Source organism: Cucumis melo, chromosome 5, assembly GCF_025177605.1.
Source record: "Cucumis melo cultivar AY chromosome 5, USDA_Cmelo_AY_1.0, whole genome shotgun sequence".
Taxonomy (NCBI): Eukaryota; Viridiplantae; Streptophyta; class Magnoliopsida; order Cucurbitales; family Cucurbitaceae; genus Cucumis; species Cucumis melo.
In genome coordinates this window covers 9,599,043-9,620,763 of record NC_066861.1, presented here as the reverse complement: position 1 = coordinate 9,620,763, position 21,721 = coordinate 9,599,043, and the positions used below count along the sequence as shown (strand labels likewise).

General features: G+C 31.2%; 1 protein-coding gene across 1 annotated transcript; it reads left to right on the top strand.

Moving 5' to 3' along the window:
- Positions 1 to 10,724: 10,724 nt before the first annotated feature.
- Positions 10,725 to 12,584, top strand: LOC103496947 (chaperone protein dnaJ 20, chloroplastic-like). Its single transcript, XM_008458995.3, has 2 exons — positions 10,725 to 11,466; positions 12,141 to 12,584. Exons 1-2 carry the CDS (start codon positions 11,014 to 11,016, stop codon positions 12,291 to 12,293), a joined length of 606 nt encoding a protein of 201 aa, XP_008457217.2. The 5' UTR covers positions 10,725 to 11,013; the 3' UTR covers positions 12,294 to 12,584.
- Positions 12,585 to 21,721: the final 9,137 nt, after the last annotated feature.

Below are 21,721 nucleotides of genomic sequence, written 5' to 3'. Positions count from 1 at the left end.
TTTTTAGAAAGAAATTCTTTGGTTTGACATAATAAACCAAAGTCATTTGTAGCAAGCAAGATGTCATCAACATATAGAACAAGAACTATAAACTTACTCCCACTATCTTTAGGTATATACATCGATCAACGATGTTTTCTTTAAAACCAAAAGATGTGATGGTATCATTAAACTTAAGATAGCACTGTCTGGAAGCTTGTTTGAGTCCATATATTGACCTCTTTAATTTACACACCATATGTTCCTTTCCTTCAACCATAAAACCTTCTGGTTGATCCATGAACACTTCTTCATCTAAATTTCCATTTAGAAAGGCAGTTTTCACATCCATTTGATGAAGCTCTAAATCATAATGAGCTACCAAAGCCATAATAATTCTTAATGAGTCCTTTTTCGAGACAGGAGAAAATGTCTCTTCGTAGTCAATGCCATCTTTCTGAGTATAACCTTTGGCAACAAGTCTAGCCTTTGTATCATTCAATATTGCCATTTGAGTCACGTTTGGTCTTAAAGACCCATTTACACCCAACTCTTTTACTTTCTTTAGACAATTCTACAAGATTCCAGACTTCATTATCATTCATAGATTTTAACTCTTCTTTCATGGCATCTAACCATTTGGTAGAATTATCTCCTTTAATGACTTGTGAAAACGAAACCGGATCATTATCAATGCTTAAGTCAAATTCTGACTCATGTTAAATAAACCAAATAGTCATCAGAAATAGCTGATCTTCTTGATCTTACAGATCTTCTTAATTCTATTTCTTGTGGTCCTTCAGTTACAGGTTCATTTGTTACGATATCATTATGTGGTGTTTGACCACTAATTTGTTGTTCTTGTGGATTGTTAACAGAGTCAACAACTACAGAAACAACAACTTGAGAAGAAGTTATAGATGAAGGAATTTCCACCCTAACTTTTTGAATTTCCATTTTTCGTGGTTCCAAACTCCCACTAATTATGTCATTCTCAATGAACCTTACATTTTCAGTTTCAACTATTCTCGTATTGTGGTTAGGATAATAAAATCTATACCCTTTTTGATTTTTCTGAATAACCAATGAAGAAACCACTGGTTTTTCTTGAATCCAGTTTCTTTTCATGTGGATTATAAATTCTTACTTCCGCTTGACAACCCAAACATGTAGGTGTCTTAAACTAAGTTTCCTTCCTGTCCATAGTTCAAAAGTGTCTTTGGAACTGACTTACTAGGAACCCTGTTTAATAAATATTGAGCGGTTCTTAATGCATACATCCACAAGGAAACAGGTAAAGATGAATTAATTAACATGCTTCTAACCATATTCATTAATGTACGATTTCACATTTCTGCAACACCATTTTGTTGTGGTGTTCCTGGCATTGTGTATTGAGCACATCTGCCATGGCTTTCTAGGAATTTAGCGAATGGAGCGGGGCATTGTCCATTCTCGTCATATTTTCCATAATACTCACCACCTCTATCAGATCTTAAGATTTTCACATTTCTATCTAATTGCCTTTCAACTTCATTTATAAATACTTTTAAGGCATCTATTGCTTGAGATTTCTCATGCAATAAATAGATATAACCATAACGTGAGAAATCCTCAATAAAGGTGATAAAATACTTTTCTCCACCAAAAGATCGAACATCAAAAGACCTACAAATATCAGTGTGTATAATTTCAAGGAGTTGTGAGCTTCTTGTGGCTTCTTTATTAACTGTGTGTTTTGTTTGTTTTCCTTTAATACAATCCACACTAATTCCAAGGTCAGTAAAATCCAAATCTGGAAGAATTTCATTCTTTATCAATCTTTTAATTCTTTCTTTGGATATGTGATCTAAACGTTTATGCCACAAGTAAGCTGACGATTCATTAGTTTGACCACGTTTAGTACCAACATTATGATGCAAGGTTAACAAACTCTCAGCAAAAACATTATCAAGCTTTAATTTATATAAGCCATCACAAAGAATACCGGAACCAATAAAAATGTTCTGTTTGAATAAACTAAAACATCCATTCCCAAATTTAAAGTAATAACCTGAAGTATCAAGTTTTGACAAGGAAATCAAATTACGAGAAATAGAAGGAACATAAAAGGTATCAAAAAGGTCTAAATGATGTCCAGTATCTAAAGTTAAACAATAGGTTCTCACAGCTTCAACTGAAACTTTGACTCTGTTTCCCATAAAAATGAATCTCTCATTTGGGTTTGTGGTTCGGGTCGTAAGGAATCCATGCATCGTATTGGAAACATGAATCGTACAACCAGAATCAATCCACCATGTATTATAAGGAACTTCAGTTAAGTTTGATTCGAAACATACTAAAGCATTATGCTTACCTTTATTCTCGAACCATGCCTTACGTTTTAGACAATTTTTTTTATAGTGTCCAGGTTTGTTGCAAAAACGACACTTATCCTTAATTTGTCCCTTTTTGTGGATTGGGGCAGATGACTGTTTTACCTTTAAATGTCCACGATTGCCCTTGCCATTCTTTTTTCCAGGTTTCTTTCCAGCTCCTTTATGACCCATGAGATTGGCAGAGTGAATTCGCTTCCTCTTGAATGAGCATACTTTGTAATTCATGCACATTCCATTTATCTTTCAGAGTGTTATAGTTCATGTGAAATGGACCATACTCTGAAGGTAAGGAATTCAGGATGAACGTTACCAAAAAATTCTCATTAACTTCCATTCCCATGGTCTTTAACCTTGCTGCCAAGTTCGTCATTTCAAGGATATGCTCATGTATAGTACGAGAACCATCAAACTTGAGGTTGGTTAAAGTACTCATAAGTGTTCCAGCAAGTGACTTGTCAGCCGACTCTGACTGAGAACATTTTCCACATATTTCATAAATTCCTGAGCATCTTCAGTGTTCTTAATTGTGGACTTAATATTGTTTGCTACAGTCATTCGCATAAACATTAAGCTCAATCTATTTGATCTTTCCCAAGCTTTATAGAAAGATCTATCCTCATCACTGCTAGCAGGTTTCTCATTTAAAAGTGCTAAATCAAGATCCAAAACTTCAAGATGGAATCGGATTTGTTCGCACCAATCAGAGAAATTGAGTCCATTAAATTTTATTATAGATGTAGCATGCGAATAAAGAGAAACAGGAGCAGATGCTGCAATTACAAAATAAATATGCTTATACATTATTGCTTTGAGAAATAAACTTAAAGATATTGACATATGTTCAGATAATATTAAATAACCATTAATTTATACATTGAAGTTCTTCTTTGGAAGGGCCAACAATGTACAACATTTACACTTAACTGATGCTAGATTTAGTTTCATATAATTGGTAATTTAAATGCTCAAATTAGATACATTAGTTATATTTGGATATACTAACAATATCTAACCAAACATCTCAATTAACCACAATAAGCTTCAAAATTATAAAACTGCTAATTACCTTTGGGCAAATTAAATGTTATATAATAACGAAAATCAATATACTCATGACAAATCATTAATGTTTCATAATATTATCTCATTCATTAGCATCAAATAGACATGAGTAATTGAATCAATCTTAATTTGATGTCTAAAGATCTATCAATTTGGCCACTTTGGTGACTAACAAATTGTTCATAACATAGGCATCATGATAAAACAATTCCAATTAACCATAATAAGATTCAAAATTATAAAACTACTAATTACCTTTGGCCAATTTAAAAGTTTTATAATAATGAAAATCAAAATACTCATAATAATATCTTTATTTTTCATAATATAAAATAATTCATCATCAATACATAAATATGAGTAATTGAGTTTAACCTCAATTTGATATCTATTGAACTTACTAATTTGGCCACTTTGGTGACTAACAAATTATTCATAATATAGATATCATATTAAAATAATCACAAATAATTATTTTCTTAATTTGCAAAACACTATTAATAGAATATCTATAAAACTTACTAATCTGGTCACTTTGGTGACTAACAAATGATTCCTAATATATAGATATTGAACAACATAATTCCAAGTGATTTACTTCATAATTTACGGTTAGATACATGAATTTCGTAAAAAATTCATACATTCATACATTATTCTCCAAAAATTTAATTGTATAATTTAAATTTTAGAGATAAATGGATACCTTAAACATAACACATAAAATATAATTAACACATGATTATCAATTTCAACATAAACTAAATATATGTAATATTTCGAAAATCATTAAAATCTAAAATTTAATTAGATTTATGATGAATTAGATTTTGGACAATATCGTAAATCTTTATTAGATTTTAATTCCTTTAATCAAGGATTAGAATATTAACTTAATTCGTAGTATTTCAAATAGATAATTGAAATTTATATCAAAATCAATATCTTCAATCTTTAAAAATATCAAATCTTCGTAACACTTTAATCATTAATAAGTGGCTCAATGAATTTTATCAAAGGAAAAGGAGGTTGCCGGCAGTGGATGAATTAATCCCTTGAAGAAAAAACGGTGAATTTAAAAAACTTTTATAATTTTCTTTTCTTCTTCCGGCTTTCCATAAAAACAAATTTTCAAATTCATAATCTTTAATCAAAGAATCTTTAATTCAAATGATAATCAATAATCGAAGAATCTTGATTTAAATTTAAAAGAAAAACATGCAGCGGAAACATTAAAACAAATCATTAATCATCCATGTAAAATTACAAGTTCTCAATCAAGGCTCTGATACCACATATAAACTTTAGTTTCATGAATATACAATAAACCCTAACATTGTATATAACGATAAATGTCAAGATCTTTGAATTAGATAACTTTACAAATTAAAATAGTTAAAAAACAACATACCTTGATCCATGAATAATTTTCATGAGGAATTGTGTTTCTCTCACTTGTCTTCCTTTAGACTTAATTTAAGTTTCTTGATGGAAAGAATAAACTAGTTAATGAGGCAGTGAGAGGACCAATCCTTAAGGTTCTATTTATAGACACCACCCATCATGGGGTTAAATTAGGGCATTATCTTTTAACCTAATAAAATAATAAGCCCAAAAAGAATAAATAATAAATAATGCAATTGGGCCACATTAATGATAATATTATATTTAAGAATAAATATAACACAGGAAAAGTAGAAAGACGATAGAAATAAATCGAAAAAAGAAGAGGAAAATAAGGAAGACAGATTAAATGATATAAATAAAGAATTGAAAAATAAAAAAGATGATAGAAAGAAATCGCAGAAAAAAAAAAGAGAGAAGAAAGACGATGAAAGAAATCGTAGGAGAAAGATGAAAGAAATCGCATGGAGAAGACGATTTGATCATTTAATAAGAGAAGAAAGATGGAGAGCAAACTTGGAATATTTAAAAAATTGCTAACGTCATAAATAGTTTGGTATTTTGTTAAATTTACGAAAGTTTCCCAAATATGTTTATAAAGTTTGTTAGATTTTATTAACGATATCGATAATTATTATTAAATAATACATAATATCTATTTTAATAACAATTTAAAATTAATTTTATACTAAATTTCTTAATTTATGTACTGATTACAACTATTTATATTTTTTTATTACTTTTTATTTTTAAAAATTCTATTTTTGTGGTAAATACAATCTATTTTGTATTCATATTTTTTATTTTTTAAATGGTTAAGTTTTATTAAATTCTTTAAAGTTTGAATATACTCAAACTTTCACTTTTGTAGATTTGTAAACCAATTTACACGTGGTATAATTTTTAGATGATAAGGATTTTTTTTTTTTGTTAAATGAGTATGTGTGTGTTTTTTAAATGTAAAGTAATAGCATATTTAAGAAAAAATATATGTTATTGAATTTCTAATATGGAAAAAAATTATTTTATAAATTTTAAAATTATTTAATATTCAATTGAAATTGTTGAGATTTGAAATTTGATATACTTTTTTAATTTGAGATTTTTCTTAATCAAATCGTAATTTATTATCTATTTATTAATAATTTATATCATCAAATTATTTATTTATTTATTAATAATTTGATTTGTTATTCAATTGAAGTTGTTAGGATTTGAATTTGTTGTTTTTAAAAAAATTGAGATTTTAATTTGAATTTTTATTAAAAATGTCTTTTTTGGCTTTTTAAATTTTTTTAAGTATATTGATATTTTTTTAGAGGAGAAAATCTAAATACTACCGTAACCAATTCATGGTGGTGAATGACCATTTGCATTTGTCTATCAAAATAAACTTTTTTTTGTCCTTCAATCTATCACCTTTGCATGTCAAAATCGACAAGGATTGAGGATGTCGTCAAGGTAATTGGCCATGTTTTATTAATCATCATTTTAACTAAGTTGTAGGAATTGAATTTGAATGAAAGAAGAAACAAAACAAACTTTGTTTCTGAAGAGATTGAAGGTGAAGGTCTTTCTTTCGGTTGAAGGATTTTTTGTGAACGACTGTTGCTCTTTTGAGGGTAATTTACGTCAATGGAGATGAAGAAGACGAACAAAGGAAGGTTTTGAAATTGGCTTCAATGGACATGAAGAAGATGAACGAGTTTGGGAGAAATGGAGGATATGATGGCTTTTAAATGCTTTGATTGTTTTGGTAGGGTAAAATAGGGGAGAACTAAAATAATTGGGTTGGGGAGATTCAATTATGGGGTATTTTGGGTTTTGGAACAATTGTATTTGAGATGTAAGTATTTTTACTAGGATAGAGACATTTAAGACATTTTTTCAGCCGCCTTTTTTCCAATTTTACGATTTTGTTATATCAAAAAATTTAATTAATTATTATCATTTATCCAAAATAAATCTGTAGATTTGTTATTTTTCTAGTCAGTCCAATTTTATTTTTTTTCGATTTTGTTAGTGAAAAAGAAACCCAATAAACCCAAAAATTTACACGAACGTGTTGAATCATTATGTTTATATCAAATACAAATTGAGTCGTATCCATATTGTTACAAGAATAAGATACCCAATCTTATCCCTATACTATGGACCCTTTCAGCTGTATCTCAAACATTGATCCCTATATGTTTTGATCCCTATATGTTTTTACATACTATTCAAAACTCATTAAACAACTAAGGATGTTAGTTTATTAGATTTAAGTTATTAAGACAAAAGTAATAATATAATAAATAACACTTATTGACATTATAATAATAACACTTTATTAATAACTTGTCAATAGATTATATTTACTATTTACAAGTTTTAGGACATAAAACCTAACATATTCAAAAGTCACACAACATGAATTGGACATTTTATGATCACACAGCAAGAATAGAGCATTACTCACATAGGGTACAAAGATATTCTCATTAGCTATTTAATAGCTCAAAGCATTTTTAGTATTCCAAATAATACTAACCTCATAAATAATATACGTCACAAGTCACATGTTACAACACATTTACCATATAAGATTAAGAGGAAATGGTTTTCAAACATTTCTTTCTTTTGGAAGTTCACCATTTATACTACATGAGTAGTTTATTATCTCATCTGAGATTTTCTATTCCTTTGTATGTCACACATATTTCGAAAATTTGATAATAAAAGGAAATTCACGTCATCATGGTTTCTATAGAAATAGTGTTAAGGGTTCTAATATCTTTTAGAAATTCTTTTCTTTTTGAAAAACATTTGTAAGGAGAACTACTCACAGTCAGTCAGCTAGCTCCTTAGCCTAACTTCCTCGATCAAGAGTCTCCTTTTCACTCTTCAGAATCCTGACTGAAAATGAGTTAGTTCCTCGACTTGAATCCTTGTTGGATACACCCCTCGGTTATTTCTTAACAAATTCAAGGTAAATGCAACTTCAAAATGACATGGATTCCCTAATTTATAGATCTCTCTAGTGAGTTTTCCCATTATGGAACGATTACCCTTGCTTGCAACGAGAAATTGTCCAATCTCAAAATGCCATGTGTTTCTGTTAACCCTTGTTTTGAATCCATATAGGGTGGCAGAGTCTAATCAATTACCGACTTACTAACATTAGGGTCACATCACTGTTCCGAGATGCAGCAACTCAACTTGCCCAATTGCTCCTCGTGTGATTCTCTTCGCGTAGAGGCTTTCATCGTCTAATCCCTTCGCTAAAAGAACTCTTCCACCATAATTTCCTTCACACAGTATCCTTACCGTAGGGCCTTCGTCGCATTAGCGGTATGTGATCGAGGTTTAACAACTACTACCTTCTTATTGAAATTTCGTCCCTAAAATTCAGCAATCTAATGAAAATAGTTGTCGATACTTAGCCTTCATCAATCCTTCATGTTTCCAAGTGGCTTCCTCAATGCCATAATTGTTCCATACAATCTTAACCATGAGAATCACCTTCGTCCTCAGTACTTGCTCTTTTCTATCTAAGACGCGTAGAGGTCTCTCTTTGCAAGTCAAGTTTTCTTATACTTCTAAAGGTTAGTCTTTGAGGATATGTGAGGAATCTGGCACGTACTTCCTCAGCATGAAAACATAAAAGACATTATGGATTCTAGACAGCTCTGCAGGCAACCTTAACTTATAGGCCATTGGCTCTACACATTTTAGAACCTCACAGGGTCCAATGTATCATGGGCTTAGCTTTCCCTTCCTCCTAAATCTGATTACTTCTTTTCATGGTGATAGTTTCAAGAAAATTTTGTTTCCCATCTCAAATTCCAATGCTTTGTGACAGTTGTCTGCGTAACACTTTTGTCTATTGCGGGCAGTCTTCAAAATTTTCCTTAATTACTCTTATGCTCTCCGTCGTCGCCTAGACTAACTCTAGTCCGTATAATCTTCTCTCGATAACTTCTTCCTAGCAAGCTGACATTCTACAACGCCTTTTATATAATGCCTCAGAAGCCATTCCAATGTTGAAATGATAATTGTTGTTATAGGAAAATTCAATCAAAGAAAAATGATTGTCCCAACTTCTTTTGAATTGTAGAATGTAGGCTCTCAACTTGTCTTCCAATGTCTGAATGGTTCTTTCAGATTGACCATCCATTTCTAGATGGAACACGATGCTGAAACGTAACTTAGTTCCTAACACGTTTTGCAATTTTGGCCAAAACTTGAAAGTAAATCATGAATCTCGGTTTGAGACTATAGACACTAGGGTCTTGTATTGACTTACAATTTTGTCAATATATTACTTAGCCAATTTGTCTAATGGAAGGGATTGCTAATAAGGATGAAGCGTGCCGTCTTAGTGAATCTATCTACAATTACCTAAATCTCGTTGCAGCCATTTGACATTCTGGGCAATCTGAACAAGAAGTTCATGGTTATATGTTCCCATTTCCATTTGGGGCTTGGTAAAGGATATAACAACCCACTAGTCTTTTGTCGTTGAGGTTTGACTTGTTAACAAATCAAACATTTGACTACAAACTCGACTATCTCTCACCTCATGCCTAGCCACCAATAATAGGCTTTCAAAGTCCTGTACATCTTAGTACTTTCGAGGTGCATTGCATAGGTCGAACTATGAGCTTCCGCTTAAATACTATACCTCAACACCTTATTTTGTAGGACGCATAGCCTCTTGTTTTTTAACAATGTGCCATCTTTGTGAAAACGTAATCTGATCCACCTTTCGTATCTCACTTCCTCGACTAACTTTCTTAACTCAGGGTCTTCAGATTATGATCTAACAATTTTTTGTTCAAGTGTGGGTTTCACCTGAAAAGCGTGCCATCAAGTTCCTAGATGTTCTTGCACTTAAAACTGCCTTTAAGCCTGTTAATTCTTTTTGTAGGGCTATTCTCCCTCCACTTCTTGGGTTGGGGCTCTTTCTACTCAACACATCGACTATGTTGTTGACTTTCCCAAGGTGGTATGTGATGGTGCAGTCATAATCTTTAATGAGTTCCATCCAACATCACTGTCTTAAGTTTAATTCCTTTTGATCAAAGATATACTTTAGACTGTTGTGATCCGTGAAAATGCTACACTTTTCTCCCATTAGATAGTGTCGCCAAATTTTCGACATATGAACAATAATTGCCAATTGTAAGTCATGTGTGGGGTAATTGTGTTCGTGCAATTTCAGTTGTCTAGATGTGTAGACTATTACTTTCCCTTCTTGCATCAAAACGCATCCTAGGCCTTGGTGCAAATCGTCACAAAAGACCTCGTATTTCTTCTCAAGTGTAGGCAACGCTATAATAGGTGCTGTAAGTCTTCATTTTAACTCCTGGAAACTCTTCTTACAGTCATGTGACCTCTCAAATTTCATCGATATCTTTGTGAGTGCTGTCAAAGGAAGGGCCGGTTTGGAAAATCCTTCCATCGATTGTTTAGATAGTATCAACACGATAGTATAGTTCTTTTCAACGATGGAAAAAATGCTTCGAATCTTTTAGATCGTATCGTACACGATCATGTAGGTCTTCTTAAACAATGGAAAATGGCTTCAAATCTAAACGATCGTGTTGACCATACTAAGTGATCATGTTGATTAGGTAAACGATCGTTTAAATTATATCCACACGATCACGTAGTTCTTTTTAAACGATGAAACAATGGCTTCAAATCTAAATGATTGTGTTGATTAGGTAAGCAGTCGTTTGGATCATATCAAAGTAATATTTAAATGATCTTGATAATCTAGAATAAGAGCTGTAAGAAAGAAAAAGAAGATAGAATAAAAGTAGATTTGAATGATATATTTACCAAAGTCTATCTATTTATTGCAGGACCAAGATGGTATATATATATATATATATATATATATATATATATATATATTTGTATAACTCAGATGAAGTAGGCATTTAAACCTAAACGGCGAAACCGATTCAAACAAGAAATTCTCATAACTTATTATCAATCATCGTTATTATTATATTTTTGTTCATAGAAAAGAGTTCTCTCAACGCCAACAATCCTAACTCATCAGATTACACCGCCAAGTGACAAGAAAAATTCTGCGTATAAAACAAGAACAGAGTGAATTGAAACACCAAGCTGCGAATAGAAGGTTTAATACACCAAGCTTACATCCTTGTAATCGTAAGGAGAAATCACCGAAAACATGCGTAGCTGCGGCTTGGCTTTATCAGGCACCGATTCACGTTGCTATTTTCCGGCGACGCCTCCGATTTTCTCTCCAAGAAGAGCCTCAAATTCGCAGGTTTCCTTCCTTAAATCGCCACGACCTCCTTCTGCTTGCGTCAGAGTAAAGGCCGCTTTCATAAACGATGCGGTAGTCTCCGACGCCGTTGAGGTGAGCTTCTATGAGCTTTTAGGAGTACCGGAGTCCGGATCGATGCTGGAGATTAAGCAGGCCTACAAGCAGATGGCTCTCAAATATCATCCGGACGTTTCACCCCCGGGCCGGATCGAGGAGTATACTAGGAAGTTCATCAAGCTTCAGGAGGCGTATGAGACGTTGTCCGATCCTAACATGAGAGCTTTGTATGATAGAGACTTGGCCAGAGGTCTTCAATTTGCTTTCTCTTCTCGAAAACGCTGCTACGACCATGAGGTGCGTTTCTTAGCTCAAAATTGGTTGCGGAATCGATTAGGATATTTATTGCAATTTATTTTGTTTTATTGAATTGCTTTCTTACCTGTTTTGAACAATTTCGCCTCCTGATTCTCAATTCTTGTTAATTTCTCTGACCTATTCGTTTATTCAACCTGGATTTCTCAATCATCCAATCTTGATTTTCATTTTTTTTAATTACTTCTGTGCATTCCTCATTTACCTACGCATTCTGCTTCTGCATGAATCGGCGGAGGAATTGAGCTGCAAAAATCCTTTTATTTGTTTTATCTCCTTTTGCTACCTTCAATTGAACAGAAGTTACTAACTAAAAAGTTCGATTTTCGATGTACAAATACTTTTGAGATTTTTTTTTTTAAATAGATTAATCATAATTTGTGGCTCTTCTAATTCTTCTTCTTTCTCACTTTCTTAAGATTGCTGCATGCCTCTTAAATTCTTTCCAACATGGGGAAATCGACATTTCATGGCCTTTTCTTCTTCATTTCACCATCCATTTATGAAAATTAAATCTAATCTTTAGATGTCTTATGGGCATTAAAACATGCATAATCTGGACCAAATTGTGAGTCCTGCATGTAACTCGTATGGCAATATCTGCCATATTTCCTATATTAAATGTGAACTTATCTTCTTTGCCTTCCATTTCTCAGGAAATGGAAGAAAAAAGTGGGTGGAGGAACCGTTGGCAGGATCAGCTATCAGGATTGAAGAGAAGAAGCATGAACAGAGATTCAAAAGCAAACATGTCGTGGGGAGCTCGAATGCGCAGGGAAAGGGACGAGATTCACAAGGAGGATGCGTAATTCGGTTCTTAACCTGCTCTAAACTTTCAACCTCCCTGCACATAGCTAAGATAATAATATAGAATAGCTAGATACAATACCTTAGCACTCTTTAAACGCTTGGTTCACTAATAACTGGAACTTCTTCTTCCTCTATGAAACTCAGTTGCTTAGAGTCTGCATATTAGGAAGTAAGTTGTTCCAAATGTAAATCACTAGAAACGAACTTAGTAGTGAATGTGTATATATATATATATATATATATATGGTAAGTATAGTATCTTAGAATAAATCTATCAATGTTTATTTTAATCGTTCCTGTTTTGTCCTGTAGATTACAGTTTAGTTTCTGAATGTGTATATTGCTTTTCTTAAAACACGGTTTTGTTTACCAATAATTCCTCTGTTTTCTTTTCTACTAAACGAACATGATTTAACTTTTCTCTTCGTGATGTTGTTTGGTCCTCCAACTTGAAGTTGGTGGGGTAGGCTAACCCATATTTACCGCTATTTGAAAGCCTTCTTGTTACTGTATTAACCATTTCCTACCAAACTACTATAACTCATACTAAAATAGACACCAACTTGACTTCTCTTTTGGAGGGGGTCACCATGATTTGTAGATTACTAGCCTTAGATAAGTAAGATGCATGGAGAAAGAGAAGTGTTTAGAGGCAATTGGTTGGAACCAGAACCAGGAGATTCGAACAAGCACACCATGGCAGCAGCATCGGTGAATTAAGTTATTCTCACCACGACCAATCTTTTAGGATGTACATCCTACCTTGACAACAAAATGTCGTTATAAGAATAGTCGAGAAGGCCGAAAAAAATGGGTATTAATAATACAACAGGTCAATAATGAAGGGGGTGGAGGGAATGAGGATGTTACCACTGAAGATGAGAGTGAAAGTGAGTGATTGTGTGTGGAAGATAAGTGGTGAGAAGGGGAAAAAGAAGGGACCAATAACAAGTGGGTGGCAGCAAAACTGTGTGATTATGTTCATTCATTATTGAAAGTCATTTTCAGGAAGGCTATCCAACCAAACTGGGTTTCAACATTAACCTTTAGCCACCTATACAAATAGATGGGTTTAAATCTTGGGTTGATTTGTGCATTTTCGTCCTTTTGTCTTTTGGGGGCCCCTCCTTTGATATTAACATCTATTATTATTCATACTTATTTACTTCATCAAATCAGATCATTAACAATATAATTTACACTTAAATTAAGTAGGTGCATGGGAAAGTGATTTCTATTTTTGGTTTTGTTTCAAGGAAATGCATTAGATAAACAAGACAATTTTTCTTTTTTGGAAAAATATAAGAATATATTTCTCTTTTTGTTACTGATTTTAGTATGATGTACTGGACTGTTCTCATGTTTATTGTCACTTCTAAAATCATTGGTTTAAACTTCTAAAGAGCAGTTCTACTGTACACATAGAACATTACTATTTATTTAAGTATCACAAATTTATTTATTTATTTATTCATCAATTAAGCTTTTATAATTTACAGCAAGTTTTCCTTAAAAAAATTGGAGATAATTATGTGGATAGTCTTTCCACCATTTTGTTTCATATCTTTCAAGATTTTAAATTGAATTACTACGTTTTGTAATTAACTATTTAAAATTAAAATTATCGCATATAACACAAATTACCGTCAATTTAAAAAGTAAAATTCAAGATTTTTGTATTATGAAAAGGATTAAGAATTTTGTTCCAATTGTTGCAGAATCACTGTGATGTAAAGGCATTAATTAATAAATAAATGAGAAAAAAATAAAAATAAAAAATAAATGAGAAAAAAGAAGGGAAAAAAAAAAAAAAAAGAAAGAGTAGAATATATAAGGAGGTAAGCAAATGGAGGCGTGGGTTGGTGGGTTTGTGAGTAAAGAGCATTCTGAGTTTGGGAGCGTAGCGAGAGGAGCAGACCAACCCAAAGCCGCAGTTTCGCCCTTTTCGCTGGGGCTTTAATTTGCCCACTTCTCTTTCCATTCCCAACGCTTTAATTTAAAAATACCCCTTACTATTAAAAGTGAGAAAAAATGGTTTGGATTGATTATTTGTGGTTTATTGTAAATTATGGAGAAATTTGAGTACTTTTTATACAAATAATTTGGTTAAATTAAAAAGTGTTTAATTGTAAATCATTTATGTGGCCTACCTTCCTTGTTTTGTAGTTATATAATAAGAAAAGAGCCAACCATCTATCGTGGTTACTTATTCTTACTAATTTAATCGCCGTTTGCTAGCCTTACAAAATCATTGTATTCATCCTATAAGTTAAAAGTACTAACAACAAGTTTTTACTCGGTTCGAATGTTTTGAGGTTTTCTTTTTGTAATAGAACTTGAATGGACCTACTTTTTTTCTTTTGGTAGTTCCTCGTTCCTTTACGTGAGGGAGTTGAAGAGGTTTTTAAGTTTGTTTCTTGAATGTACGGTGTATCATATGTGTTACTTTAAAACCCTCTTTAGATCTATAGAAGTAAATTTTTGTCAACATGTCGGTATTTTCATCAATGTTTTCACATTTCTATCGTTTCAATATTCACAATTGGTGGGTCGATATTTCCACTTTATCGTAGAAAAAATAATTGAGCATAAAAAATAAACAACAAAATGTTACTAATGTACGTATAATATAAATAATAATAAACACGTTAATTTTAAAAGAAAATCACACGAAATTTTTATTAATAAATTAACTTTTTTATTTTTTATAATTTTTTTTGAAATATCATGAGATCAACATTTTATCAATATTTCGATAAAATTAAGAGATCGATATTTTCATTGACATCGATTATTTTTCTTTGAAGAGACCTATTATTTTAAACTTGCTTGTTTCTAGTTCTTTTCTAGATTAATATATATGGTGTATCTTAAGGTTAAATAATAAGCTTATTCTTTTTAATATACTAGTATTTTGATAAACATCTGTTTGCTAATTTTAAATAGTTTAAGTGAAATATTGTTTAATATATATAAACATTTTCTAATGACTTAAATATTAACTTTATACATTCTTTTGATAGGTTTGAGTCTTAGTTTGTTCAAGATTTGTATGATTTTATTGTGTAATGTCTTTATGATTGTTACATTTTTATTTTCAATTTAATCTCAAATTTCTTTAGATCGGTTCAATTGAGTTCTTTTTATATAATAATAAAGTAAAAAGTATGGACATCTTAAAAAATAACAAAATATTTAAACTATCTGTAAAAGAAAATTTTTAAAAAATATAACAAAACGACAAAATATTTACATATAGAACAATTTTGAAAATAGAAGAAGGTCATAGGCCTACGATCGAAAAGACAAAAAATGTCTCATCAACCACGCTGTCAACAACGTGAGTAATATATTTGGTACACGATCGTTTAGATTTAACTATTGTTTCATACACGATCATTTAGATTTGGTCGTTTATATTTGGATAACCAAATATAAATATCGTTTAAATTTGGTTACATCATCGTTTAGATTTTGGTAGTCAAATCTAAACGATTTTTTTTCTTTCAAAATTTGGCACACGATTGTTTTAATTTGACTAAATGATTTTTTTCAAGATTATTTGGTACATGATCGTTTACATTTGTCTCGTTTATTTTTTCTGTACACAATCGCTTAGATTTGGCTACCCCAATCTAAACCATTTTTTAAGGATTATTTGTACACGATCATTTAGATTTGGCTATTTTTTTAAACAATCGTTTATATTTGACTACCTAAATTTAAATGACGTTTTGTTCAAGTCTTTTATATTTAGTATATGATGTTAAACACTAAATAAGTTTGAAAAAGATAGATATTTTATATTTGATACACGATCTTAAACTAAATAATAGTTTGGAAAAAAAAAAGAGGAAAAGAAGAAAGACAATAGAAAGAAAGAAAAAAATTTGCAAACAAAAAGGAGAAGAAAGACCGTAAAAGGATAGGAAAAATTTAGAATATTTATAAAAATTTTCCTTTATAAAATGTAACAAAAATCACTCCATTCTTTCTAGTCAATTTAAGTTTTTTTTGCTATATTTTGTAAATAATTTATTTATTTATATTTTTATTATTTACACACAAGTCGAAGTTTAACTGTTTAATATAATTAAATTGATCAAATGAGTGGTTTTATTTTTTAATGCAATTTTCATGCTCCTAGTGGCCAAAATAATTTGAAGTGTCATAAATGTAATAAAGTAAAAGTAAAAAGGATAGTATAATCTAAAATTGTTTTATGGAAATCTTTTTTTTAATATTGTATAGATATATCCACTATCATATCATGACTCTAAAAAATGTCATCATCACTTTTTATGACTCTTTTTTTAGTTATGTAGTCTACGATCAAGGTAAGAATATATAGATGACTCGAGAAGAAAATGCCATAACTGGTTGTTTCATGACAGTTCATTTCGATCAATAGTAAACATTTAGTGACATTTAATATCTATCATGATACTATTTTGTATGACAAATTTACATTGTCAATATTGTCAATAAATATCTCAAAAGTTTTTCTGTCAAAACATTTACCTTGACATTGAAAATATGTTACAAAAATATTAACGTTGACATATTTACAGTGTCAATAATATCGTAATTGTGACATTACCAATACATCATTAAATTGCGATAGTTGATAGTATGCTAATGTCATATAACTACTTCTCACAACATTTATTAAATGTCAAAAACCTATTTTTAATTATGGATATATACCTATTTGTTGCATATATGTTATTGCACCTACGATTGTTTCGATTTTGACATCAAACATATACACAAACATAAATATGAATTTTCATATATAACAACAGAGTTTCTTTTATTTATACAAGGAGCTATATAGACAACAAAATTGGTAATCAAACTTTGGTTAAGTTATTTCAAAACAAAAAATTACAACCAAATATTGAGACTGTAAATTTAAGAAAACACACACATATAAATCACTTGCTTGGTGAGACATTTTCCTTGCTTTAATGGACTTGAGGGAAGACCTAGTAAAAAAACAATAATTTTAGAATTCAACTCAATACATCAAATATCAACAATAATAACAATGTACATAGATTATCATACACTCGCTACATTTTTTCTCATACAAACACTGCAACAAAACTGAGCTTTAATGTCAGTTTAAAACTGACATTATAGAAGTACGGTGTCGGTTGTCAACCAACATCTAAGAAAGTGTTATTAAAGGCTTTAATGTCATTTTTGCTTTGATGTCAGTTTTAAACCAACGTTATAGATGCTCAACAATGTCGTTTAAAACCGACATTATAGATGTATGTTGTCGATTCTCAATCAACATTGAAGAACGTGTTATTAAAGGCTTTTAATGTCGCTTTTTCTTTGATATCCGTCTTAAACTGACATTATAGATGCTAACAATATCAATTGAAAACCAACATTGTAGATCACTTCGATGTCAATTGAAAACTGACATTGTAGACCAGTTCAATGTCAGCTTAAAACTGACATTGTACATTGTCTTCTGTATCAGTTTTTACCAATTCTTTTCAATAAGCCATATTTTTTTTTATATAATTACTGCATTGTCCATTTTTTTTTGACAACAAATAGTTAAAAGTCGACAGTAATTATCTCGATATACACTAGAAAATATCAACTTTCGTATATTGCTTAAAAACATAAAAAATTTGTTTAATGCGTACTATATGCATAAGTGTTGTTGTTCATGGCAAGCCAAAAATGTTTATATTTCACTTGTCATGCCCAAGATCCGACCTAAAATACAACAATAGACAACATTTCCTCAACCACTAGCACAAGGCCATATAGTACTACAATAAAAAAAAAAATCATATTTAACACTTTGATCTATATCACATATGGAACCCCCAACCCCTTCGAAACTACAATCATAAATACGAAAGCACTACTATAATATCGATAATCATTTAACCCTCCACAAACAACATATATATAGTACTTTCATTCTACAAATACTTACATCATCAAATGCTCCTAGACAAGAAATTCTATACAAATTTTCCAACAAAAACTTGATTATTTACTCAAAACTACATCAAATACCTAAATATATATATAATTACATATCAATAAACACACTATATCTAACACTTCTACCTCGGTTACACACTCCCATAAATCAATAGTTAAAAACATCCCATCAAACACTCTTATATCACATATTTCCACTACCCCTCCAAACCTACAATCAGAAATATCAAACACTTCTATGATATTAATGACCATTAGTCCCTCCACGTGAATAATTACACCAAATACTTTGCAACAAAGAAGCAATACACAAAATCTTCCAATAGAAGATCATGGTTAGATAATAATTCTCTATCTAGAAACAACAATTAGTATAGAACTGCCCACCCCTCGGTCAAAAACTATGAGAATGCCCGTCCCTCCAAAAACTTGCCAAGATTCGACACTTAACTATATTACCTACACGAACCCCGCCCTTACAAAAGCTACAGCAGAAATACCCAAAGCACTTCTAAAATACATGGACAATCACATGTTCCTGCACAAACTACAATGAAAATCTAGCTTAACTCTCATCGAGACAAAAAAAAAAAAAACATATACAAGTGAAATCGAAATATTAGAATAAAAATAATAAAGTGAAATAAGAACTAAGGAAGTTCAATACACTTACACATTCATAACTCCATGAATATCTTCTTGAACTTTGCTTCGAAGAGAGTCTAATACATAAACACAATTTTCTCGAAGATTGATTACAATCAACATCCAATGAAAACAACAATAAGCAACATCTTTAACGCTAGTATGCATTTTACCTAAAATTAAAAATAATTAGTTTTTTCTTTATTTACCTTGTGTTATATTGAATGAGAACTACTTGTTCCTAGTTAGGCTTTTCTAATTGGTTGACTAAATTTCCTAGATCGAAGATCAAGAGCCTTGGTCAATAACAAAAAACTTTCTTGTCAAAACCTTTCATGTGGCGATACTTTTTATTATTTAATAACAAAAAACTTTCTTGTTATCTCATGGTCACATTCATCCTAAAAATACCTACATAAAAGCAACCTTAGTTAAAACATGAAGAAAAAAATAAGTATAACGACAATATTGGAGATAAAGATGAGTAGTAGATGTCTTATACTTACATAATATATATGAGTATACACATGTAACCAATTTCAATCATACCACAACAAGTTTTCACAAGCTAAATAAACAAAATTGTCTCTTCCAAATATACACTCATTCATTTTTATATGAATCATCTTGTTTACGACATGTACATTTAGAAGCTTAATGGTCCCATTAATATGTGTGTATCTAGAGGAAGACACAACATTTTTTTATTGTTGAATGCTCCTACCACAACCAAGGTTTTAAATTCAAAGTACAAAAACAAATAAAAACAAAACTAAAATAATGAAAAAGAGACTTATTTTTTCTCATGATCATACAAACAAGTTGACAAGGACTTCATTGATATTATTTATTGCTTGATTTAAAGTATATTTTGCCCTTCAATGGATTTGGTATAGTCAAATATTCTCTCATTACAATTGATAACATGTAGAAATATAAGTTATTGTGGCCTTTTAGGTAAAACAATAAAGTCCAAACGCAAGATAAGGGACCGAAACACATAACTTTTACGAAAAATTTATAATATTCAGAGAATGCACCTTACATAAGTCATCACACCTGATTTAACTATGTTTTTAAGTGTTTTTCCACGCAAGATGGCGAAAAGAAGAAATAAAGCAAATCGCAAGGAAAATTGCATGCAAAAACTCAACGAGGAGCAAGAAGCCTCGTGATTTACATCGTGAGGCAAGACGCCAACACATCACAGAGATGATTCGATAAAAGACAAGAGTGATAGTTATAGCTGATGTAATGAGAAACGACTAATTTCTATGCAGACATTTGTAGGTGCAACATAGGAAGGAAGGATGTGTAGCATAACATAATTAATTTCCGCCCAAGTATGCCTATAAGTATCTCCAACCCACCTTGAACAAGTATCTGAGGAGGCTATCCCTTAAGGACGATGAAAGAAGGATGAGTTTTAGAGTCCTTCCTCATCTATAGTAGTTCTTCTTCTTCTACCTCTTCTCCAGTCAACTTCTGAGTGAAAGCTTAAAGAGAGATTAGAGAGAGAAGCTTATCCACCATTCCCCTAAATTGTGAAAGGGTCAAGGAATGCATATTAATACATTTTGTGGCTTGGCTCATCTTTTTACTTTCCATTTGTGTATTTTGTAATGTGTTGTATGAATGTTCTTATTTTCATGGTTGAGAGGCTTACATTATCAATACAATGCATGTATATCCACTGTCTTTCTCTCGTTTCTTTCATATTCATCTTGTTGAAGTATTTTAAGTAGTTTAACTGTATGTTATGTGCTCGATAAGGTTTCTTTAATTATAAGACTCATCGTGTTTAGGTTGAGCTTAACTCATCGTCTGATTAGCGCTTGTTGCCAACTGCTCGAGAGAGTAAGTAGCAAGGATCTCACTAAACACGCGTAGAAAGGAGTTTGGAAACGAACTTCGTTCTGGCATTTTTCCTCCAATCATTCGTGTCCCAAAAGGAGAGCAAGTGTGATGTTTAGGTGCCGAAAGGTTACTCGCCTTAAATAGCAAGGGAAATATGAAGCTTATAAATAAAGCCTAGATATATCTTTACCATTTGTGTCCAGAAAGGAGAACAAATGTGGTGTTTAGGCGCTAAGAGGTTGCTCGCCTTAAATATAAGATGTTTAAATGATCTATATCACATTAAGAACTTCTTGCATGTCTTTGGTGAAGGAAAACAAGACATGCACAGTGAAAAACAAGAACAATTTTAGTCTAATTATATCTAAGCAATTAAAAATTAACATGCAAAAATTACCCTAAATGTATAAATCAAGATTTATTGAATATGTACCTTTGAAGTCTTCCGATCCTCGTAATCTCCTTACAAACTTGAAGTCAGAACCACCACTAGAGTTGACCCACTATTCTTTGAACTTAGAACTAAGTGGTAGGACCCGATGCGTGTACAAAATTGAGAGAGTTATGGAAATTGGAGGAAGAATTTAGGTTTGAGATTTGAGAGAGAAAATTAAGTTGGTAAATAATTTTTAATTCAAAATTATAAATTTTGCAAAAGGCTCTTAAAACCATTGATATGAATCCTTTAAATAACCTTTACATGCAAAAATGCATGTAATTAATATAATTCATAAAATCTCAACACCTAACATTCCACTAACCATTAGTGAAATATAGCGAGCTAGGTGTTTATATCTCATTATCTAACAAAATTTTGGATCTTCCCACTAACTTTAGTCCAACGACAATATGGTCATTTGAATTTTGACCATTCAAGTCAAAGTGAAGTTTGACTTTTTAAAGTCAACATTTTGACTTTTTACCATTTTGTCTGTCTTGAGTTGTT